The sequence below is a fragment of the Fukomys damarensis genome, unplaced genomic scaffold, assembly GCF_012274545.1.
Source record: "Fukomys damarensis isolate Sample0158 unplaced genomic scaffold, DMR_v1.0_HiC HiC_scaffold_35, whole genome shotgun sequence".
In the NCBI taxonomy this organism is placed as follows: domain Eukaryota; kingdom Metazoa; phylum Chordata; class Mammalia; order Rodentia; family Bathyergidae; genus Fukomys; species Fukomys damarensis.
In genome coordinates this window covers 55,015,557-55,035,766 of record NW_022900947.1, presented here as the reverse complement: position 1 = coordinate 55,035,766, position 20,210 = coordinate 55,015,557, and the positions used below count along the sequence as shown (strand labels likewise).

Here is a 20,210-nt window from a genome sequence, read left to right as displayed (position 1 = left end):
TGATTGATTATAAATCCTCTTTTCTGTTTTTTTTTGGTACCAGGAATCAAACTCGGGTCCTTGTGATTGTGAGGCAGGCACTTTCTTTTGTTTAGATCCACTTTTCTAAGTCCGTTCCACATTTGTGGCAAATTCTGCCTCCCAGCTGAGGAGCCTCTTGACAGCATGGTTGGTTTTGTAACCATCTTTATTTTCCCAGAATTGCCCTCATGGCACGTGCTGTATACTTAAATAGTTAGAAAATGTCATGTTTTCAGCTCCTTGTATTTGATATGTATTTTTTTTTTTAGTAGCAGACCTCTTCTTTTTTACCTATTGAGGTCACACCTTTGCAAAAAATACAATTTTCTTATAAATTTCACACTATATTCTCAGGGTCATTTTTGTGATTAAATAAAAATTATCTTGATATTAGTATTTAGGTGCATTTTGACTTTAACCTCCTATTTCTTCAGGACTAGATTGTGTCCTTTTAGTTTTTTGGAATTACTTTCAACTCTTCAACCCCAAGATGGTGTGGTTACCTGCATCTCCAATAATTATTCATAATAATTCTGTTAGTGTTGCTTTTCCTATAGGGAAAAATGAGCAGTTTGCTCATTGGTGTCTGTGTCTTTGCGTATACTATTGACTACAGATCCCCAGTTCACAGTTAATTGTCATGTATCTGTCTTGTTCCCCACTTGAATCTCAGTGGAATAGCAGATGAATACATCATGTTTTTTTTTTCTTTTTTAAAAAAATTTAATTTATTGGTACATTCTAGGTAGACAGTACAGCTACATTCATTACTGGGATCTTGTACCTTTACATGCCAGGTCTTGGTTCTCATTTTTTCCCCTTGTCCCCACCCTCCCTTCACCCTCCTCTCCCCGCTTCAAACACTTTAATTCCATTTTTACATTTTCCCATATTTTTTTCCTTTTCCCTTATTCCCCCTTCCCTATCCTTCTCACTGTCCCTACACCTTTGGTCCTTTTCTTCCTATATGCTAATTGTCCCATTGGGATCTTGAGTACTATTATAGTTTTTCACACCAGAAAAACTATTTGGTATTTGCATATGTGTGCCTTATTTATATAGAGTCTCATGATGCAGTCCAGGCTGGCTTTGGATTCATGGCAATCCTGGGTGGAATTAAAGGCTTGTGCTACCACATCTGGCTTCAATGGATTTAAAGACTGGTTTCACATTTATGACTTTGTGACATTTGACAGTCATATAAACTCTCAGAGCCTCAGTTTTATCAATTAAAATGGAGTCAGTGAAATCTCCTTTCCAACCAAGCTTGTTGCAAGTATTAAAATAGATTTTGATATGAGTTGCATGTAATGCAAGGAGAATATCTGAACTGTTTTAAGTGGCTAGCAATTACCATCTATCATTGTGATTTTATACCCTATAGCTGACATAATTTTCCCACTTATATTCTTATTAAGAGACTGTATAGGCAGAAATAGGAATAACGTGATATTGTCTGTCCTTTTCATTATTACTTCCAAAGGATCATGTTATAGCACAATGTACATGTATTATAGTAAGGGAATACTTTTATGGTTTGTGATTATGCTTATGTTTCTATTGCCAAGGATAACCATAACATTTCCTGGGTTCTTCCATCTATTTGTTTTTTTTTTAAAATTGAGTTTATTGGTACATTTTAGGTATACAGTACAGTTACATTCATTATTGGGATCTTGTACCTTCACATGACAGGTCTTGGTTCTCATTTTTCCCCAGACCCCTGCCCGCCCTTCACCCCCCCCCAATTACAAACACTTTATATCCATCTTTTCATTTTCTCACATTTTTTTCTTTTCCCTTATTACCTTTCCCCTATCTTTCATCCATTTGTTTGCTTTATTAGAGCTGGTAGTTACTGAGAAAGTGAGAGGAACACTCTTCTTATGAAAAATGAATACTGTTGAATTTAAGAACTTTGAAGTCAAAACTTAATTTTGACTTCTGAAGTTTTGACTTCAAATGACTTATTTGATTTCATATGACTTATTAAGGTTTGGCTATATAAAGGTTCTAATTAAAGCAAGTTACTCAGGAGAATATATTTTAGGATTAGGAACTGACGATTAGCCGAGTGTGGTGGCCCACTCCTGTAATCCCAGCATTTGGGAGGCTGAAGCAGGAGGATTGCTGTGAGTTAGAGACCAGCCTGGGTACACAGTGAGTTCCAGGTCAGTCTCAAATACATAGTGAGACCCTATCTCAAAAAAAAAAAAAAAGGAACTGACAATTAAAACACATATACGTTATACACATTTGGTGAGCATTTTAATTGTTTTTTTGGTAAGAATTTGTCAGCATCAGATTTACAACCTAAATACTTAAACAGATGAAATTTAGTTCTTGAAATAAGGGGAGCTATACAGTCCTTATCCATATGGAATATTTTCAAACTATTGGTATATCTTTCTTTCTCTTTTGTTTTTTTTGAGACAGAGTCTCACTACGTAGTTGAGACTGACCTGGAACTCACTATGTAGCCCAGGCTGGTCTCGAACTCACAGCGATCCTCTTGCCTCAGCCTCCCGAGTGCTGGGATTACAGGCGTGCGCCACCACACCTGGCTTCTTTCTTTTTGATTGTACAAAAAATTTGTCTTATTTAGGTACACCTCATATTTCCTTATCTAGACAGAAAATATGCTGGAAAACAATTTTTATCTTGGTTTACCTTTGTCTTCTTGTAGTGTGGTTATCTTAACATTAGTTGTAGAATTTACTGATGCATTTCCAGCTATGCACCAGGGGTGGTGGCAGCCCCTGTAGCTGGGCTGGTGACATCCTCTGCCGGTGAGGTGGTGGCAGTCCCTGCAGCTGGGCTGGCGACATCCTCTGCCGGTGAGGTGGTGGCAGTCCCTGCAGCTGGGCTGGCGACATCCTCTGCCGGTGAGGTGGTGGCAGTCCCTGCAGCTGGGCTGGCGACATCCTCTGCCGGTGAGGTGGTGGCAGTCCCTGCAGCTGGGCTGGCGACATCCTCTGCCGGTGAGGTGGTGGCAGTCCCTGCAGCACTAGCTGTGGGATTAGGTTGGAGGGTGCTGGGAGGTGTGATGCTGGAAGCTACCTCTGTAGATTTGCTGACCGCAGCCGTGGAAGCGGCCTTGGTGGCAGCTGCAGGTGTTGGAGCAGAAGTGACTCTTGGCACTTGAGAATTGGGGCTGATACCATTCTCAGGGCACAGTATTGGCCTGAGAGGCAGAAGGCATGGGTACAGAGGGTGGCTGGGGTGGTGAGGGAGCAGGGGTATGGGGACATGTAGGTGATGAGGAGGCAGAGGCTGGGATGGTTTGGAAGCATGAGGACCATGGAAACGGTGAGCACCAAGGTGACCTCTTGGACCCCGAGGGACTATGAAAGCTAGTTGAGACTTTGTAGACTGTCTGTTGTTTCGATTGTACAGAACATCTCTTAATAGTCCAGACTTTCTTTGTGTAAGAACTTCAAAACCACGGCTAGACTTCTGAGAGAAAATATAGAAACAATTATTTTTTACACAGATGGAATGCATAAACTGAATCTAAACTTTAAATAGATGTTACATTGTCATTTAAATTTCCATAATTATTGTAACTTTATTCCATAGGTAATTTGAGAGAGCAATGTGCAAAGCTCACATACCATTCTAAATTTTGATCTTTGGTGAAATTTCAAGGAATTTTTTTACTGTTTATTTTTACTCTTTTCAGAACCTAGCAGAATTATTTAAAATAATTTGTCTTCTATGTCAGTTTGTCTTCTTTGATAAATTCTCTGTGGGAAAGATTTTGGTGGTCTGATAACTGGATAGGTTTAAGGGAAATGCATAACACACGTCTTTCTGGAAGACTTACTGCTAGTGCAATGTGCCAATGAATATTTAACACATCGAGGGATATGCAATATTTCCCAAATTTATTCACTGTGGGAACTTCATGTCTGTGGCCCTTGTGAAAACTTTATTGCAACAATGGCGTGGATACTTTTTGATTTAATTGCCTTCAGTGAGACAGACTTTAGCATTATAGTCCTTAGGATCTCCTATTAGACCCCACTCTTGAATTTTTATTTTACAGGTGTTAATGCTTGAGTCTAAATATGATAATCCAGGCTCCTCTCTAGGAAGCATTAGTTCTTGTCTGCTTTTGTGGTGTGTATCTCCCTCATGCTAGTATCTTTCAGACTAGGTTCAGGGCACTGGGGGAAGAAACTTCAAACACAGAGTCTGTCTGGTGCACCATGGCTTAATGCACTGCTGTGGTCTAGACCAGGAGAGCTCACACCCCAGGAAGACTTCCCTAAAGACCCAGAAGTCATTTTCAGTATGCAGCTGCAGAAGTTAACCTTACAGAAGAACTGCTGTAGCATTCTATTTTGTCATCTGTAGTCTGGACTGCCTTCAAGATTCCTATTACTATGTATATTTGCAATTCCAAATATGTTTCCAATCCTATTTACCTTTAGTCAACAAACGAAAACATGGCATAGTCACATAAATCATTGACTGGTGAGTGAGAAACAGCATACTCTCCAGCTGCTCACCTCCTTCTTCTAATCTCCATACTTAGGTATATGCTGGTGGGAAAACTAAAGATTGAGACATATTGAACAAGCAGATTGGTGGGCATTTTTTTTTTTTTGGTTTTTTGAGACAGGGTCTCACTATATAGTTGAGACTGACCTGGAACTCACTGTGTAGCCCAGGCTGGTCTTGAACTCACAGTGATCCTCCTGCCTCAGCCTCCTGAGTGCTGGGATTACAGGCGTGTGCCACCACGCCTGGCTCAGTGGGCATTTTGTTGGAAGGGGCATTTGTTAGGCCAAAAACATTGCTAGAAAGATACTTGTCTTAAGCCACATTATTTATTACTAGTATTTATTACTGGATAGATGAAGCCCATCTGTGTGTGTGTGTGTGTGTGTGTGAGTGTGTGTGTGTGTGTGTGTGTGATGCTGGGAACCAAACACTGGGCTTATATATGCTAGGTAAGTACTTTATCCCTGAGACATACCTCTGAGGCCCAAGGCCCCTGGCTGTTTTACAAAATTCATTTTCTCTGACAATCATAAACGTGAAGAAATGGAGAGCATGAAAAAGAAACTAGAGGAGAAGTAAGGTGTCAGAAGTGGTCTAAACTTTCAAGGTAAGTTTGGAATTTTTTTGTTTAAATAATATACTAGTTTGGGTCATTAAACCTGGGAATGTCTTTATCACAGCAGTAGAAGCAGAATAACTTTATTGACTTTGTTTCAATTAGAGTAGTTGTCTAGTGTGGGAATAGAGAGCAAGGGATGTAGCAGGACAACAATTTTAGGCAACACATCCTTCTATGTAACCCACTTCCACTCTGACATGAATGAAGGCTATGAAAATTAGAAAGGACAAAGAATAGACCCAAGGATCTGTAATTTTGAAAAGTCCAGATAATTTTGATCTGTTTTCCCTTTTTCAATGAACACCATTGATTTTAACAAAAGAAACTGGTTTTTACATTTTGTGGTATCATAGGAAATATTCCTTAGTAAAAAACCTTTAATATTTATAAGGAATCAAGCATACATCAAGAAAAGGAATACAGATAAGTATTGGTACAGAAGGCTGGGTAACTTTCCTTCTCCTTCACCAAGTGTTCAACTTCAAATGCAGGTTAACACATGTTTAATAGGCAGGCAAGATTTTGGTGTTTACAGGTTTCTAAACTTTGATATTCAGTGACTTTTTGGGCTCTCTTTTAAAATATCTTCTGTGAATAATATGAAAGGTATTGACTCCTTGGCATAACAAGCTTCTACTAATGACTGAAGATTAGAAATACAAATCAGAAATTGAAGAAAACTTACTCTGTGGTCTTTTAGCTTATGTGCATCAGCAAACTGAAATGAGATGGGAAACACAAATATAAAATTAGATACAGAGCACTGATGGCATTTTGAAAGGAATACTGATTGTAAGTCATTTATGAAGGTGAAATGCAGATCAATGCGGATGAGTACAACACAGTGCAACTTAAAATTTTCTGGTGTCATTATTAAACACGAGGGAACATTTTGACAATTTTGAAGTAGAAAGTTCATGAAATAAGGAGAATTTGTTTTTCTGGAATCCTTTAGGAAGAGCTTTCTCTTCTGCCATATTCATACATATATAGTGACAAGTGGTCTGCAGTTTCCAGGTTGTGCTGCACTTAACATCCCTTTTATTATGATGGCCATGCACCGGGGCTCCAAGCCTGGAGACCACTGGGAGGCAGTGTCTTTATGAACCTGGTGTAAGGGAAACAATCTGCATTTTGTGGAAGTGAAAAATGGATGACTAACAGAAGCCCTGGAGTAGGAGTTTTCACAGGATGGAAAAGGACCCTTGTTGCATTTTAGCATTGAATAACAAAGCAAGTACCAAAAAGTGTTTATCAGACAATCATTCATAAAATTATATTGGATTGTTTGCAGCAGTAGATACTGTGCCTTTCACCTTCCAGATAATGTAATTTAGGTACAGGTGCTGGTGTTGGTAAACCAATCTAAAAACATAGGATACCAAGGGCCTGTTCATAGTTGGAATTTAATATCATATCTACATGTTCTTAATTTCTTTGATTCATGTGAAATTCTTCATATTCTTGAAAATTTATTTTACAGTGTTCTGTATAAGTAGTTTTCCACTTCACACATTTAATTTGTGGAGAGCCTACCATGGTCAAAATTTTATGTAGCATTGCTTTCACAGAAGTAGAATTTTAGTATCTGCAATGTCCATCTCACCTGTTTGGAGTTCTAGAGACCACTAATAGGTGGGGAAAAAGAAAAATATAAATATTGTCTCCTACAGTCAATAGACAACCATAAAGCTGAGCTAAGACATTGGGCAGAAATAGTGAAAATATGATTTATGTAGTATAAATCTGCACTGGAATACCTTATCATATGCCTTATCATTCACAACTGAATAATGAGACAAGTATACGTAATATATTTTATATTTACCAAGAAGCAAGCAATTAAGGTCAGGATGACAGCCAAGAAAGTTGGAGCCTTCATCTTGTCTTAGGATTTCTACAACAAGGCATCAAAAGATAATTTATTTGTGATGAGACAATAAAAGAAATAAAAATTTTTGCTAAATATTAATAAAAGGGAAAACATTTAGGGTTATGATACCATATCAATGACATATATAATATCTATTATATATAAGGAACTTATCAAATGTATAAGAAAAATATTGAGTCCAAAAGATATGAGAAAAGTTTAAGAATAGTGAATTTCAACAGTAAGAGGGCCGGGGATTTAGCTCAGTGGTTCCGCTGCCTGCCTTGCAAGCACAAGGACCCGAGTTTGATCTCTGGTACCAAAAAACAAACAAACAAACAAAAAAACAATAAGACATAAAGTAGATAAATGTATAGAGAAGAGTTATTTATTGTCTCTATCAAAATGCATGCATTGTACTAACCTTTTGATCTAGTATTTTATAAATACTTAAGTTGTTTAAGAAGACAAATAGAAAAGATGACCCAGAGTGTTGTGATGCTAATTTTCTGTACATAAACAGTGGTTTTTATTAATTGGTAATTTTTTGAAAAGCTTTATAGCATTCCATTTGATCAAGCTATTCACCTGCTAGGTATCTTCTCAAGAGTTAGAGATACCACATTACAGTGATTCATTTATACCCATGTTTATTGCAGCAAAACTAATAATAGCTAACTGTTGGAAACAGCATCAATAGATGGATGTGTAAAGAAAATGTGATATTTACACACAATGGAATACTACTCTTCCATAAACGATAGACTGGAGACATTTGTAGGAAAATGGATGCACCTTGAGACCATATAATGCTAACTAAAATAAAACAGATACAAAGCTTAAATATCACAGGCTTTCTCTTACATGAGAAACCCAAAGTATAAATAAAGAGCAAAATAAAAGATGGATAATAGTAAATCAGGAGATGATCTTCCTCAAAGGAGAAAGGCATCAAAAGATGGAAGAAAATGGTATTGGCAAAGAAACAGACCCGAGGATCAGTGGAGTAGATTAGAAGATGCAGAAACAACACCAGACATACTCACCTACCCTATCTTGGCAAAGGAGCCAACCATCCTCACTGGAGGAAAGGTAGCCTCTTTAATAAGTGGTGTTGGCAAAACTGGATTTCAACTTGCTAAAGATTAAAACTATACTCCTATATTTCACCATTCACTAAACTGAGATACAAGTAAATTAAATATCTAAATATTGAAACAGAAACACTAAACTTATTGGAAGTTAAGCTAGGTAAAAGTCTTGAAGACAATGGCATAGGAAAAGACTTTATGAACAAATCCTCAGAAGCATGGGAACTAAGACAAAGAATCAACAACTGGGATCTCCTCTTTTTTGGGGGGTGGGTACCAGGAATTGAACTCAGTCCTTACGCTTGTGAGGCAGGCAGTGGAACCACTTAGCTAAGTCCCTGACCCTGGGATCTCATCTTTTTAAAAATCTTCTGCACTTCAAGAGAAACCACCAACAGAGCTAAGAGACAACCTACAATGTGGGGGAAATTTTTTACAGGCTGTTCCTCAGACAAAGGTCTACTATCTAGAATATATAAAGAACTCCAAACAATCAAATCCCCCAAATATAAATGTCCAGTTTGAGAATGGGCATCTAAAATAAACAGACATTTCTCAGACAAAGAAGTAAAAGCAGCAAATAAATATATGAAAAAAATGTTCAGCATCCCTGGTCATTCAGATGCAGATGAAAACACCACTGAGATTCCACCTCACCCCAGAAAGACTGTCTGCTATGAAGAAATCAACCAATAACAAATGTTGGCTGGCTTATGGGGAGAAAGGAACCCTTCTCCATTGTTGGTGGGAGTGCCAACTGGTGCAACCACTGTGGAAATCAATATGGAGATACCTCCAAGAACTAGGATTAGAGGTTCCATTTGACCCATCTGTTCCTCTGCTGGGTATCTTTCCAAAAGAATTAAAAGATCATACTACAGTGATATATGTGCACCCATGTTTATAGTGGCACAGTTTGTAATAGCTAAAACTTGGAAACAGCCAAATTGCCCATCCACTTGAGAATGGATAAAGAAGATGTGTGCTTAAAAAAAAAAAAAATGGAGTACTACTCAGCCATAAAGAATGAGAACCTAGAGACATTCATAGCTAAGTGGATGCACACTGAGGATATACTCTTATGTGAAATTAATAGGAAACTCATGTAAATACCATATTGTCTCTCTGGTGTGGTAAACTAAAAGTGTAAATAAGGGTCAAAATGTATAATTGATATTTTATAATAGGAAGAAAAGCTCTAAAGTTAGTGGGCAAATGGGAGGGGTAGGGGAAAATTAAAAAGGGAAGAGAAAAAAATAAGAGAAAAGAAAAAAATGGAAACAAATTATTTGTAAATTTGGAAGGGTGGAGGGGCCAAGGGAGGGTTAGGGGAATGGGGGGAAAATAAGAACCAAGAAAAGATACAAGATCCCAGTGATGAATGTAACTGTACTGTATACCTAATATGTACCAACAAAAATATATAAAAAAAACACAGAGGGAAGGGACAGGAAGATGAGAGAAAGGGGATGAAAAAGGAATTAAGGTAGGTCTGGCAATTTAGCTCAGCAGCACCACACCTGCCTCACAAGTACAAGGTCTTGAGTTGGATCCCTAGTACAGGAAGGAAAAAAGTAAAAAAGGAAATTAAGATGTGTCATGTGCATGTGCCAACTCCACATAAGGTACAAAATCATTAGGTACTAATAAAAAAACCTAAAAAAATTAGAGTATTTAAACATATGTGAGGAAAGATGAAAATGTTCACATCTTTACTTAAAATATCTTGGAGAATATTTTCTCAACAGAAAAAAACCCCAATAATGCTCATTCTGGTGTTATTTATAAGTAAAAATATAAATATGAGTGATCATGTAGACAATTGTATGAATTTGAAAAATGCTTGTAGTAAAAAGTGAAAAGTTTAAGTAACCACACTATATTTAAATAGTCCAAATCCTTCAGTGGCCTGCCTTGCAAGCACAAGGACCCGAGTTCAATTCCCGGTGCCCCCCCCTCAAAAAAAAAGTCCAAATCCTGTAGATGAAAGTAGAATATAAGCAAAAATACAAATATGTGCGGTATGATATGTGATTTATATATGGATTTTTGGGTGTAAAAATTGCCTTGTGTTATTGATTTTATAAGCTTTTGTAGAATCAGGAATACTCCACCATTGAGCTACATTTCAGACCCTGTCTTTATTTTTTTTGAATCAGGGTCTCACTATGTTGCCCAGATTTGCCTTGAACTGGAGATCCTTCTGCTTTGGCCTCCTGAACAGCTGGAATTCGGGCATGAGCCACAGGACCTGGTTTGATTTCACAATATAAACACTTAACAAAACCAAGAAAATTTCACTAAAATTATCTTCTGGAATTTTTCTACCTTACATACTTAAAACACCGGACAGAAAAGTGTCAACTTACACCTATGTATAATTTATAACTAAAATACAAAATGCATTCATTTTTCATCAGTATTATTATTTTAAAAGTAACTTTAAAAAGTTTGTTGCTCATGCTAAAGTTTTAATTTTATTTTGTTATGATCTTTACTATGAGATTTTCTTATCCCAACAAAATGCAAAGTCCTCTCACCTTTCCAACTGTTCTTATCTGAAATCTGTTATAAAATATGCTTTGTTAATAATTTGCAATAACAGATGATAGTTCAGGAAGGAACATTATTATTGTTATCATTATCATGTTTTTGATTTGCTTTTTTGAGGCAGGGTCTCCCTTTGTAGTTCAGGTTGGCCTTGCACTCACTGTGTAGCCCAGGCTGGCCTCAAAGTCTTGGCAATCCTCCTGCCTTAGCCCCCTGAGTGCTGGAATTACTGGCACGCGTCACCAGCCTTGGCTAGAAATCATTTTTTGATTAAAATTCATTTAACTAATTCTTCTTCTGTAAAGAAAAGTGACTGAAACTGTTTCTAATCTTTAAATGAAAACATTTATAGCATGATAGGAACCACATTGATGAAGCAATCCTGAAGAACTGCTAATTTTTAACGTCACTTTATTCCTGGACATCTCTGTGACTCTAAGGGAAGACCATCTGACTAACAGTCACAGGCATTGAGTTGTCTTTGTGCCATCCTTGTTATATTACTACACATATCAGAGGTCTGTTTGTCTAGTTTTAAAAAAATAAAGTGAAAGATTTGCTTACTTGATAAAGTGGTCAGACTTTATTGAAAGCCAAATTCATAAGGGCCTTTGCACCACAGAAAATTCATCATTTTGAGCAAAATATGACATATTTTGATTTTTTTGCCCTCCTTTTGTAATAAAAGTGGTAAGTAGGATGGACAAAATCAACTAATAAAAAAACCAACCCAGTGATTTCTTGTGTAATTTAATAAAGTTGACTCTTCTGCTACTAAGAAAATTTTCATCTTGATACATACAAAACTAAAATGTGTATTTATGAATAACCACTTCAAAGGCATCTGAGATTCCAGACAAACTATATTAATTGCCATTTTTGCTAAAATTATCACCATTTTATGAAAGAATTTGGATAAAATTTATAAACTGAGAACTTGTTGAAGCATTCCTTTTTTTCTGTTTATACATTGAAAACTCTTGTCTACTAGAACTCTCAAAGATTAATAATGTATTTTCAGTGCTGGGGATCAAATGCAGGACCTTGCATATGCTAAACAAGCACTCTACCCCGAGCTCCATTCCCAGCCCACAAAAATTGGTTTTTAAGCCTTTTGAAAATTGAAAAATTACACTGTACCAGTGGTCCACTTGCGTGTCCAGCAAGGGCAGGCTTTGCACTGCTTCTGAAGTCTGGATGCTTGGAGGACAAGTAGAGGAGATTTGTGCCTTAGGAAGGTGTTCTTTCTTTTATCATTTTTATTTTGCTAAGAAAAATATTATTATAATTATTTTAGAATTTCCTTTTCTACTAATCCAAACTATTTCCTGGAACATAAAGGACAAGCCTTACAATTTTGAAAAGTTGACATTTGTCCTTTTCATGTTTCTCAGAAACCTCATGTCTAATTAGGTATGCAACACAAAAACTGAGGGTTTATTATTTATAAATTAAATGTGATACTTTCAGTAAACTGCTTTCTCTTATTTAACACATTTTTCTTAGTACTTTACTGCAAAGTGATAATTATTATAGCTGGTATACCCTAGGCCTTCTGAATACTTTCATAATTAAATATGCTACTTACAGTAAAATGATCTGTCACTTTGTGCTAATGTGGGCTCTGAAGTAATAGAAAAATATTTGAAGATAGCAGTTTCTTTTTTGTTCATTTTAGTTTTATCAGATAAAATACTTAATTTCTGGAAGATAATTTTTAATGATTATAAAATTAGCTCAACTTAAAACATTTTCATTTAAGTTAATTTATAACTCAAACACCATGTCCTTTTCTTGACATAAAATAAGAAAACGAAGACACGTGAACCACCTCTTATACCCTTACCCTGTGCCTTTCACCCCCAGATTCATAATCCTTTATTACACAGAGTTTTGCATGGTAGAATACAAAATATGAGCATTGTGGTAGTTTGACATTTGTTTTAACATCGGTAAAGTTTGGTTGCCATGAAAATGTTCATAACCAGAGTGATGGGAAAACACCCCACGGAAGGCCTGCTGGAGGATAATCTCATTTGGTACGCTCTTCCTTCAGGCTTGCTGTTAACAATAGTGTATCAGCTTGGAAAGAATTCACACTGTCATACATTAAAGAACAGATGAGAACCTTAAGACTTTATTCAAAAGGTGAATTGGAGGACATTAAACAATATTTTCTTTTCAATATATTCATATCATTTTTTTCTCATTGAGTTTATTGGTACATCTTAGGTATACAGTACAGTTACATTCATCATTGGGATCTTGCACCTTTACATGACAGATCTTGGTTCTCATTTTTTCCCCTTATCCCTGCCCTCCCTTCACCCTCTCCTCCCTTCTCTATTTACAAAAACTTTATTTCCATTTTTTCATTTTCTCATTTTTTTTCCTTTTCCCTTATTAGCTTTCCCCTACCCTTCCCATTTCCCCTACACCTTTATCCCTTTTCTTCATATTTCACATTGTCAGTTATATCATTAGGATCATATGTACCATTATAGTTTTTCACACCAGAGAAACTATTTGGTATTTACACATGTGTGACTTATTTATTTCACTTAGGGGTATGCCTTTTTAAAGGAGAGTTGAATTAGAATGAGAACAACCTAAAATCTACATAGAGATACAGATCCATGTGCTTTTATATAGATAGTATTTTGCATATGAAGACACTGCTTTGATAAAATGAGTGATCTTCTTAAAGTTTCAAGACCTACATATATTTGTCCATACAGCTTTTACTTTACCCTCATTTTTAATTTTCTTGTTTAACTTCTCCTAGAATTTCTGAATAATTGTTATAGTCAGTCAGCTATTAGAGTCTACAGTTGTTTTTTGTGTCCTACTGTCAACTAGATTCATTCATTTCAGTGAAATTGGCTCAGGGAACATAGGCTGCCAGGTATGTAAGATTTTAACTTTATTTCTATTCATGGTATGTGATTAATTAGATAATTTTATGTAGCACATTGCCTACATTATCGTTTGGTCAAATGCTAATGTACATATTATAGCTTTTGGCTGTGACTAGCAATATATTTCCCTCCATAATGTGGGAGAATCTCAGGTAATTAGTTGAAGGCTTCAGGGCAAAGAACAAAAGACCTGGGAAAGATCAAATTGTTCCTGAAGACCATAAAATAGAACTTTGTCTGAGTTTCCTGGCTGCTGACTTTCTCTGTGGATATGAGACTTCACCTGAGCAGCATCAACTTTTGCCTCAGTTTCTAGCCTATGCCTCTTCCTCCCTGTTTTTTCTGGTTGGTACTTTTCTCTGGAGAACCCTGGCTCATACACATGTGTGATAGAATGTGATTGTTTTTCTTTGTTGTGGCTTGGATCTTCAATGTCCCTAAAGCTCCTGTGTTGAAGGCACCATCTCCTGCCGCAGTGTTCAGAGGAGGGTACTTGGGCAGGTGATTGAATCCTGAGGACTCTGATATCACGAGTGGATTGATCTCCTTATAGATTCACAGTTTAATGTGCTTTGAGGCACATATGTTACAAAGTGAATTATCTTTCTGCCTCTGGCTGCCAACAGTTGAGCAGCTTCTTCTGTCACATGCTCTGTCACCACCATACTCTGTCTCACACTAGGCCTGAAAGTGCCTGGGCCACCATAGCCCAAAATATACGAAACCCCAAGCCAAAATAAATTATTCCCCTTCTAAATTGATTTCTCTCAGATATTTCGTCACGGTATCAGAAAGCCACATACTAACATGTCCTGTAAGGCTGTAATGTCACCAACACTTTTTCTGTTTCTATTCACAATAAGAGGCATTGTGACCTGGCATTACTTCTGAATTAGTGAGCACACCAAGTACATTGCATGTTTCTGGAGTTTTGTTCCTCTTCTTCCCTCAGCTGGCAACCAATGATCCCTTTTTGGTCTAGTGCCAAACATTCACTCCAAGTATCCATGCTGTACTATCGTTCTGAAATCATTTGTGCTTAAATGAAAAAAACAAAACAAAACAAAACAACTATTACTTAATTCCCAGCCCATTTCATGCATTCATTTACTGATGTTTATTATGTACTTAGTTTCAAGCTCTTAAAATTGACTGGTAAATGAGGAGGATTTGGTCTCTTCCCTTTGAATTGGTTATCAGATAGTTTCATTTGCTCAGGATGCTCTGGTTTACATGAGCTATTTTATTAATACTGCCTCTTCAGACTCAAAAGTGTGTGGGGCCTGCTGATAAATTATATGATCATACTAATCACTAAAAAAGATAGTCCAGCAGGGAGACGAACATTCAGCAGTACTTTTCTTTCCATCCAAATATTCTGGGGTCCTAACCCCTGGGTCTCCAGGGGTTTTTGTGGATAGAGGGTTAGTGAAGATGAGATGAGAAAGTGACATTGTACTTGGAAATAAGGCCTTTTCAGGGAGAATCTGGTTAAGGTGTGGTCAGACTGGATTAGAGTGGGCTGGATCCAATGACTCTTGTCTTCATAAGTAAACTTTGGACCCATAGGCACACGGGAGAACATCATGTTATAGTGGAAGGAGAGATTTGAGTGATATGTTTACAAGTTATGAAAGGTCAAGGAAGCTAGAAGGAATAAAAGAAAATGCATTCCCTAAATCCTTTAGAAATACCACAGCCATGCTGATGAATTGTTTTTAGACATATAACCTCCATTTATGAGGGAATACATTTCTGTTTTTTAAATCAGGTTTAGGGTACTTTGGTATGACAATCTGAGAAAAGTAATACAAGAAGAAGTTGAAAAAAATATGGATGTTTCACAAAGTAACATAGTGTACTCTGATTACTATGTGGGAGAATGCAGGGTCTTTTGTGAATAGGGAGGGAGCAGGGAAGACATAATTGAGAAAGTGAGATGTATGTGAACTTTAAAGGATGCATTCAGGACAGTTGTGGGGGAGTGTGGCAGTTTCTATGACCGTGAGAAAAGATATAGCTATGTTCCAAAGAAACCAAAAGGGATCAATAAAGTAGTTGAGATGTTAAGAGTAAGAAGCAGCAGGTGTGTATCTTGAGGCTGCATAGACAGCAGTGTCTTTATTATGGAGAGCTAGATAAAATATCATGAATATTTTGGGTTTTATTCTAACACTGGTGGGAAGCTTTTTGAGTGTGGATGTGGAAGTGATAGCATCAGTTTGTGTTACAAAGCGTTATTCTTGATCCAGACAGACTGGACATAAAAGAGGCATTGAAAGGAGGCAAAGGATTCCTGTGATCTTTAGAACGCAGAGGTATTTACCAGGGATGGAAAGAGAGAGGAGTTCTCTGATGCTGGGGTGGACCTCGCTGCAGATAATGTCTTCTTTGCAGATGGAAGATAGTGGGAGAAATTTGAGGGAAGGGATTTTAATTTTAATTAGGCCTTCTATTATGTTGCAGTTATACTTGAGAAAACCAAAAAAGAAAATACCAGTAGAGTAATCCCAAATATGAGTGTTGACTCAAAATGTAATTCCTATACCCATTGTTCACCCCTACTCAAGGAATGTGATCATTATGTACCATAAACATGTACTAACAGAAACTGAAAAAAAGATACATATGTAAAAATAAATAAATGGAATCGGGGAAGGGCACTTACCATGAATATACAGACCTGACTACTCATCCTTCAGGTGCATTCATGTTACAAATATTCTTTTATTTATCTTCAGGCAGAGCTACTTTACCACCTTGAACAGCAGTGGAGGGAATCTCTTTAGGAGAGTTTTCCTTCTTTGGAAAAAGGAAGTAAGGGAATGTAATCACTGTGCACTGCACACACGTACCACATTGAATTTTAATTTTACCTATCTCTTAAGAGTTCCATAATAGAATATCAAACACACCTGCACACAGTGAATAAGTTGCCATTGAATAATTTATTGAAATCAGCAAAGTGAAAACAGACCCATTTAAAAGTCTGTGTCCAAAAAGAATGAAGATATATGCCCATGAATTTCTAGCCAAGAACATAAGAAGAGTACAGTATTCAATGTTATAACCTGAAAAAAAAGACAAAAATTCAGGATACAGATATTAAAATAAAGAAATAAATTTTAAAGAATTAAATAGTAAGCTGATTCATATGTCAACAGTATTTTTCACAAAAATGAACATATTTGTGAAATATCATTTTGTTTTAATTTGCATTCAATATAAGACAAGTGCCCTAACTTATTTTTTACATGTGAATGTTGAAGAATTACTGAACAGGTTCAACTTTTATATTGGTGACAGTTGCAAATATGTTTTTTAAATTGAGTTTATTGGTACATTTTAGGTATACAGTACAGTTACTTTCATTATTAGGATCTTGTACCTTTACATGACAGGTCTTGGTTCTTATTTTTTCCCCTTATTCCTGCCCTCCCTTCACCCCCTCCTCCCCTCACCATTAATAAATACTTTGTTTCCATTTTTTCATTTTCTCATATTTTTTTCTTTTCCCTTATTACCTTTCCACTTTCCCTACACTTTTAGCCCTTTTCTTCCTATTTCACATTGTTAATTATCTTATTAGGATCTTATGTACTATTATAGTTTTTTACACCAGAGAAATTATTCGGTATTTACACGTGTGACTTATTTGGCAAATACGTTTTTATAATAGAAGAGAATCACTGGTGCGATGCTACTGAAGAAAACTATCTTTTAATACCATAATAATGTTAATTTGATTCCCTTCATATCCTTCTCATTAAAATGTAACATCGAGGCTCAGCTAACATGGCACACACCATTACCTGTCACAGGTAGTGCTGTCTCCATACTTCCAAAGGCAAGTATGGGACTTGTTCATTCAAACGAAGAACTGTTGGATCACAAAAACTTTGTGATACTAGGGAATACTCTTACACCGCAACTTTTGAAAACATCATAGAATATATTTTGCTGCATGACCTCTGTATTTTCTAAGTCTAATACTTGCCTTAATGGCTACATTTTTTCAATTTTTAAAGATGTTTGCTTGCTGGAAAAACGTCCCCATGCTGAGACTGGCTTCCAGGTTATTGTGCAGTCCTATGCGACACCCCTTGCACTGCCTTTACATCATGAGCTCGTCTGGATCTTCTTTCAGTAGTTTGAAGACACCACTTTCAGTTGTGGAGGTGTCTTCCTCGGGGTTTGGAGTGTCAGAAAGTGACTCGGTGTCCTCAGGTACAGATTCTGTTGTATTACTTTCAGGCAGGTCTTTTGTTGTGTCAGTATCTGGCTCAGGTACAGGTTCTGTTGTATTATTTTCAGGCAGGTCTTTTGTTGTGTCAGTATCTGGCTCTCCTGCCATGTTCATAGCTTCTGAGGCAGGGACAGTGAAGTTGTACTTGGATTCAGCAGCAGTAAGCAAAACAGAATTCGTTTCTGCTTCCTTTTTTTGTGTGTCTCTGCATCCAAACATTGACTTCATCAATGGACTCTTCATCACTTAGTGCCTCTTCCAGGTTACCTTGGTCTTTTTCAATAGAGGTAGTGAGTTCGAACACAGTGATGAGCTTCTCCTCCTCAGTGTCACTTAGTTTAGCTACAGCCTTGGCGTTGACCTGGGAGACTACTAGGTCAATTTCAGTTATGTTCTCTTCTGCAAGGGCTGTTATGTCTGGAATGGTGGTGAAGTTATTTTCAGTTAAGGGAGAGACTTCAACCTCAGGAATGGAAGGGTTGAGGGAAGAATTACAGTCAATCTCCCCACTCTCAGCTGCAGAGGCAGTGTTCTCAGTGACACTGACAGTGTCTTCTGTTAGGGTGCCAGAGCTTTCAGCAGGCTTTGAGATGTCTTCATTCCTGATGTCAGCAGTAGCCAAGAGGTTATCTTGTTTTGTTTTAGTGGAAAAATCTATTAAAGAAACAGTAGTGACTGGGGATGAAATCTTGCCAACCTTCAGTGGAATGAAATTTTCAGTATTATATTCCTTAGCTGTGGAGTTTGTAGTGCCAGCGGGAGTGGTCATTTCTTTCTCTAAGGGGGCTGTTGACTTGATGTGGTTCTCAGCTTCATCTTCTGATTTTAGTCTTTCCTTTGTAGTCACAATCTTGTTGCCTGCAGGCGTTGAAAAATCACTCTCTAAAACGCAGTCGTTTACTGAAGTGACATGATCTCCAGATGTGATAGTTGTTTCTGGTATAGGAACAGTGTCAGCCCCAAAGAAAATGGTTGCTTCTGCTGGTATTTTACTGCTTTCTGTTGGAGGATGAGAATAAATTTTTGGCAGTCCATCTTGAGCCATGGGGCTAAGTGGCAGTACACACTCCTGCAGATCTTTCTTCTGGCTTAGTGACAGCCCTGAGCAGTAGTGCAGTGTTTATCACAATGACTGGAGCATTGGTCATCATGGTGATTATTGCATCAACCCCAAGGTGGTGACCTGGCTGTGCTAGGGCTTTTTTCTTTGCTATGGTTGGACATGTACTTGAAAGAACTGGTGTTATTAGCGGCAGACATTGGTGTCCTTCATGATTACAAAATAAAGCTCACCCAATAATTCATTTGCCGAGAACTTAAGATTTACCCTGTGCCTGTTCACAAGGGTGAGGCCTTCAGAGGGAGCTAGTGTCCCTTGAAACAGACATAGATGAGCCTGCTAGGTAGCAGGTGAGTCTGGTGTCAATAGTGGACACTCTGGAAGCCATGGGATTTTCAACATCCTAAAATAATCTCCTTCCATGTGAGGAACAGTGTCTTTTTGATGTGAAGCTATCTTCCCTTGAGATTTATGATACTTAAGTGTCCAAAATGTTAATGGCAGTTTTGGAAGTGAATATAGCTGAAGAAGGCAATGGAGTAGCACAGATTTCAGTTATTTCAGAGAAAAAGATGTCTCACTTTTTTCAGTAGGCATAATAAAGCATTCGTTACTGGCCTATTTATAGTCTTTCATGTTTTCTCTTATTAACTTGAGGAACAGCAAGTGTATCAGATTTTTTAAGGTTTATATATTTAGGGATGGTTTCTTGCAGAGAGTGTTATTTCAACCCCCAAAGACATTTTGACAGGGAATTGATATTATGTGTCCAGATTCAACCAGCAGCAAGAATCAGAGAGGTAAATAATTGTATTGTATTAAAACTAATAATTATCAATTTTAGAGGGAGTTTTTCTGTAATGACATTAATTATATTAACAACTTCAAGGTTTAGATGGAAGGAGATTTCAGTCTAGTGTTCATGCTTTAGAATCTTTTCCTAGTGCTTTTTTTTAAAAAAATGAAATTTTTAAATACAGAGAAAACTAAATCTGAAAAAGGGCAACAGCATTAGCCAGAACAAGAATTTCCATCTAAAGAACAAATGGATTTCTTCATTATATATGGACTCAGTCATAAAGGTTACAGCTTCCTCTCTTGGTTGGCCTGGCTTACATACATTGTCATTCTGTATAGAAAGACTAGAACAGATTTTAGATGAAAATTTTATTTTAAATACAAGGTAATTTCTCTTTGCTTCAAGGGATTGTCACTGTTGAAGTTTCCAATGTCTTTATTAATACAAAAAATATCAACAACAGGTACGAGGCAGTAAGTCTTAAGTAAGCAATCGGCCCAGATTCTTTGTGGGCTTGGGGCAGT

The 20,210-nt window shown here is 37.1% G+C and overlaps 2 protein-coding genes across 2 annotated transcripts; both read right to left on the bottom strand.

The window, feature by feature from the left end:
• Positions 1 to 2,754: 2,754 nt before the first annotated feature.
• On the bottom strand, positions 2,755 to 7,031 carry LOC104849612 (cuticlin-2-like). The gene is made up of 3 exons (XM_010606115.1): positions 6,978 to 7,031; positions 5,835 to 5,867; positions 2,755 to 3,477 (listed from the first exon to the last, which is right to left on the bottom strand). The coding sequence occupies exons 1-3, from the start codon at positions 7,029 to 7,031 to the stop codon at positions 2,755 to 2,757; spliced, it is 810 nt and encodes a 269-aa protein (XP_010604417.1).
• Positions 7,032 to 17,546: 10,515 nt separating this feature from the next.
• On the bottom strand, positions 17,547 to 18,903 carry Cabs1 (calcium binding protein, spermatid associated 1). The gene is given in 2 exon segments (XM_019204816.1): positions 17,547 to 18,022; positions 18,024 to 18,903. Coding segments are annotated over 2 exon segments (1,176 nt in total). The 5' UTR covers positions 18,873 to 18,903; the 3' UTR covers positions 17,547 to 17,695.
• Positions 18,904 to 20,210: the final 1,307 nt, after the last annotated feature.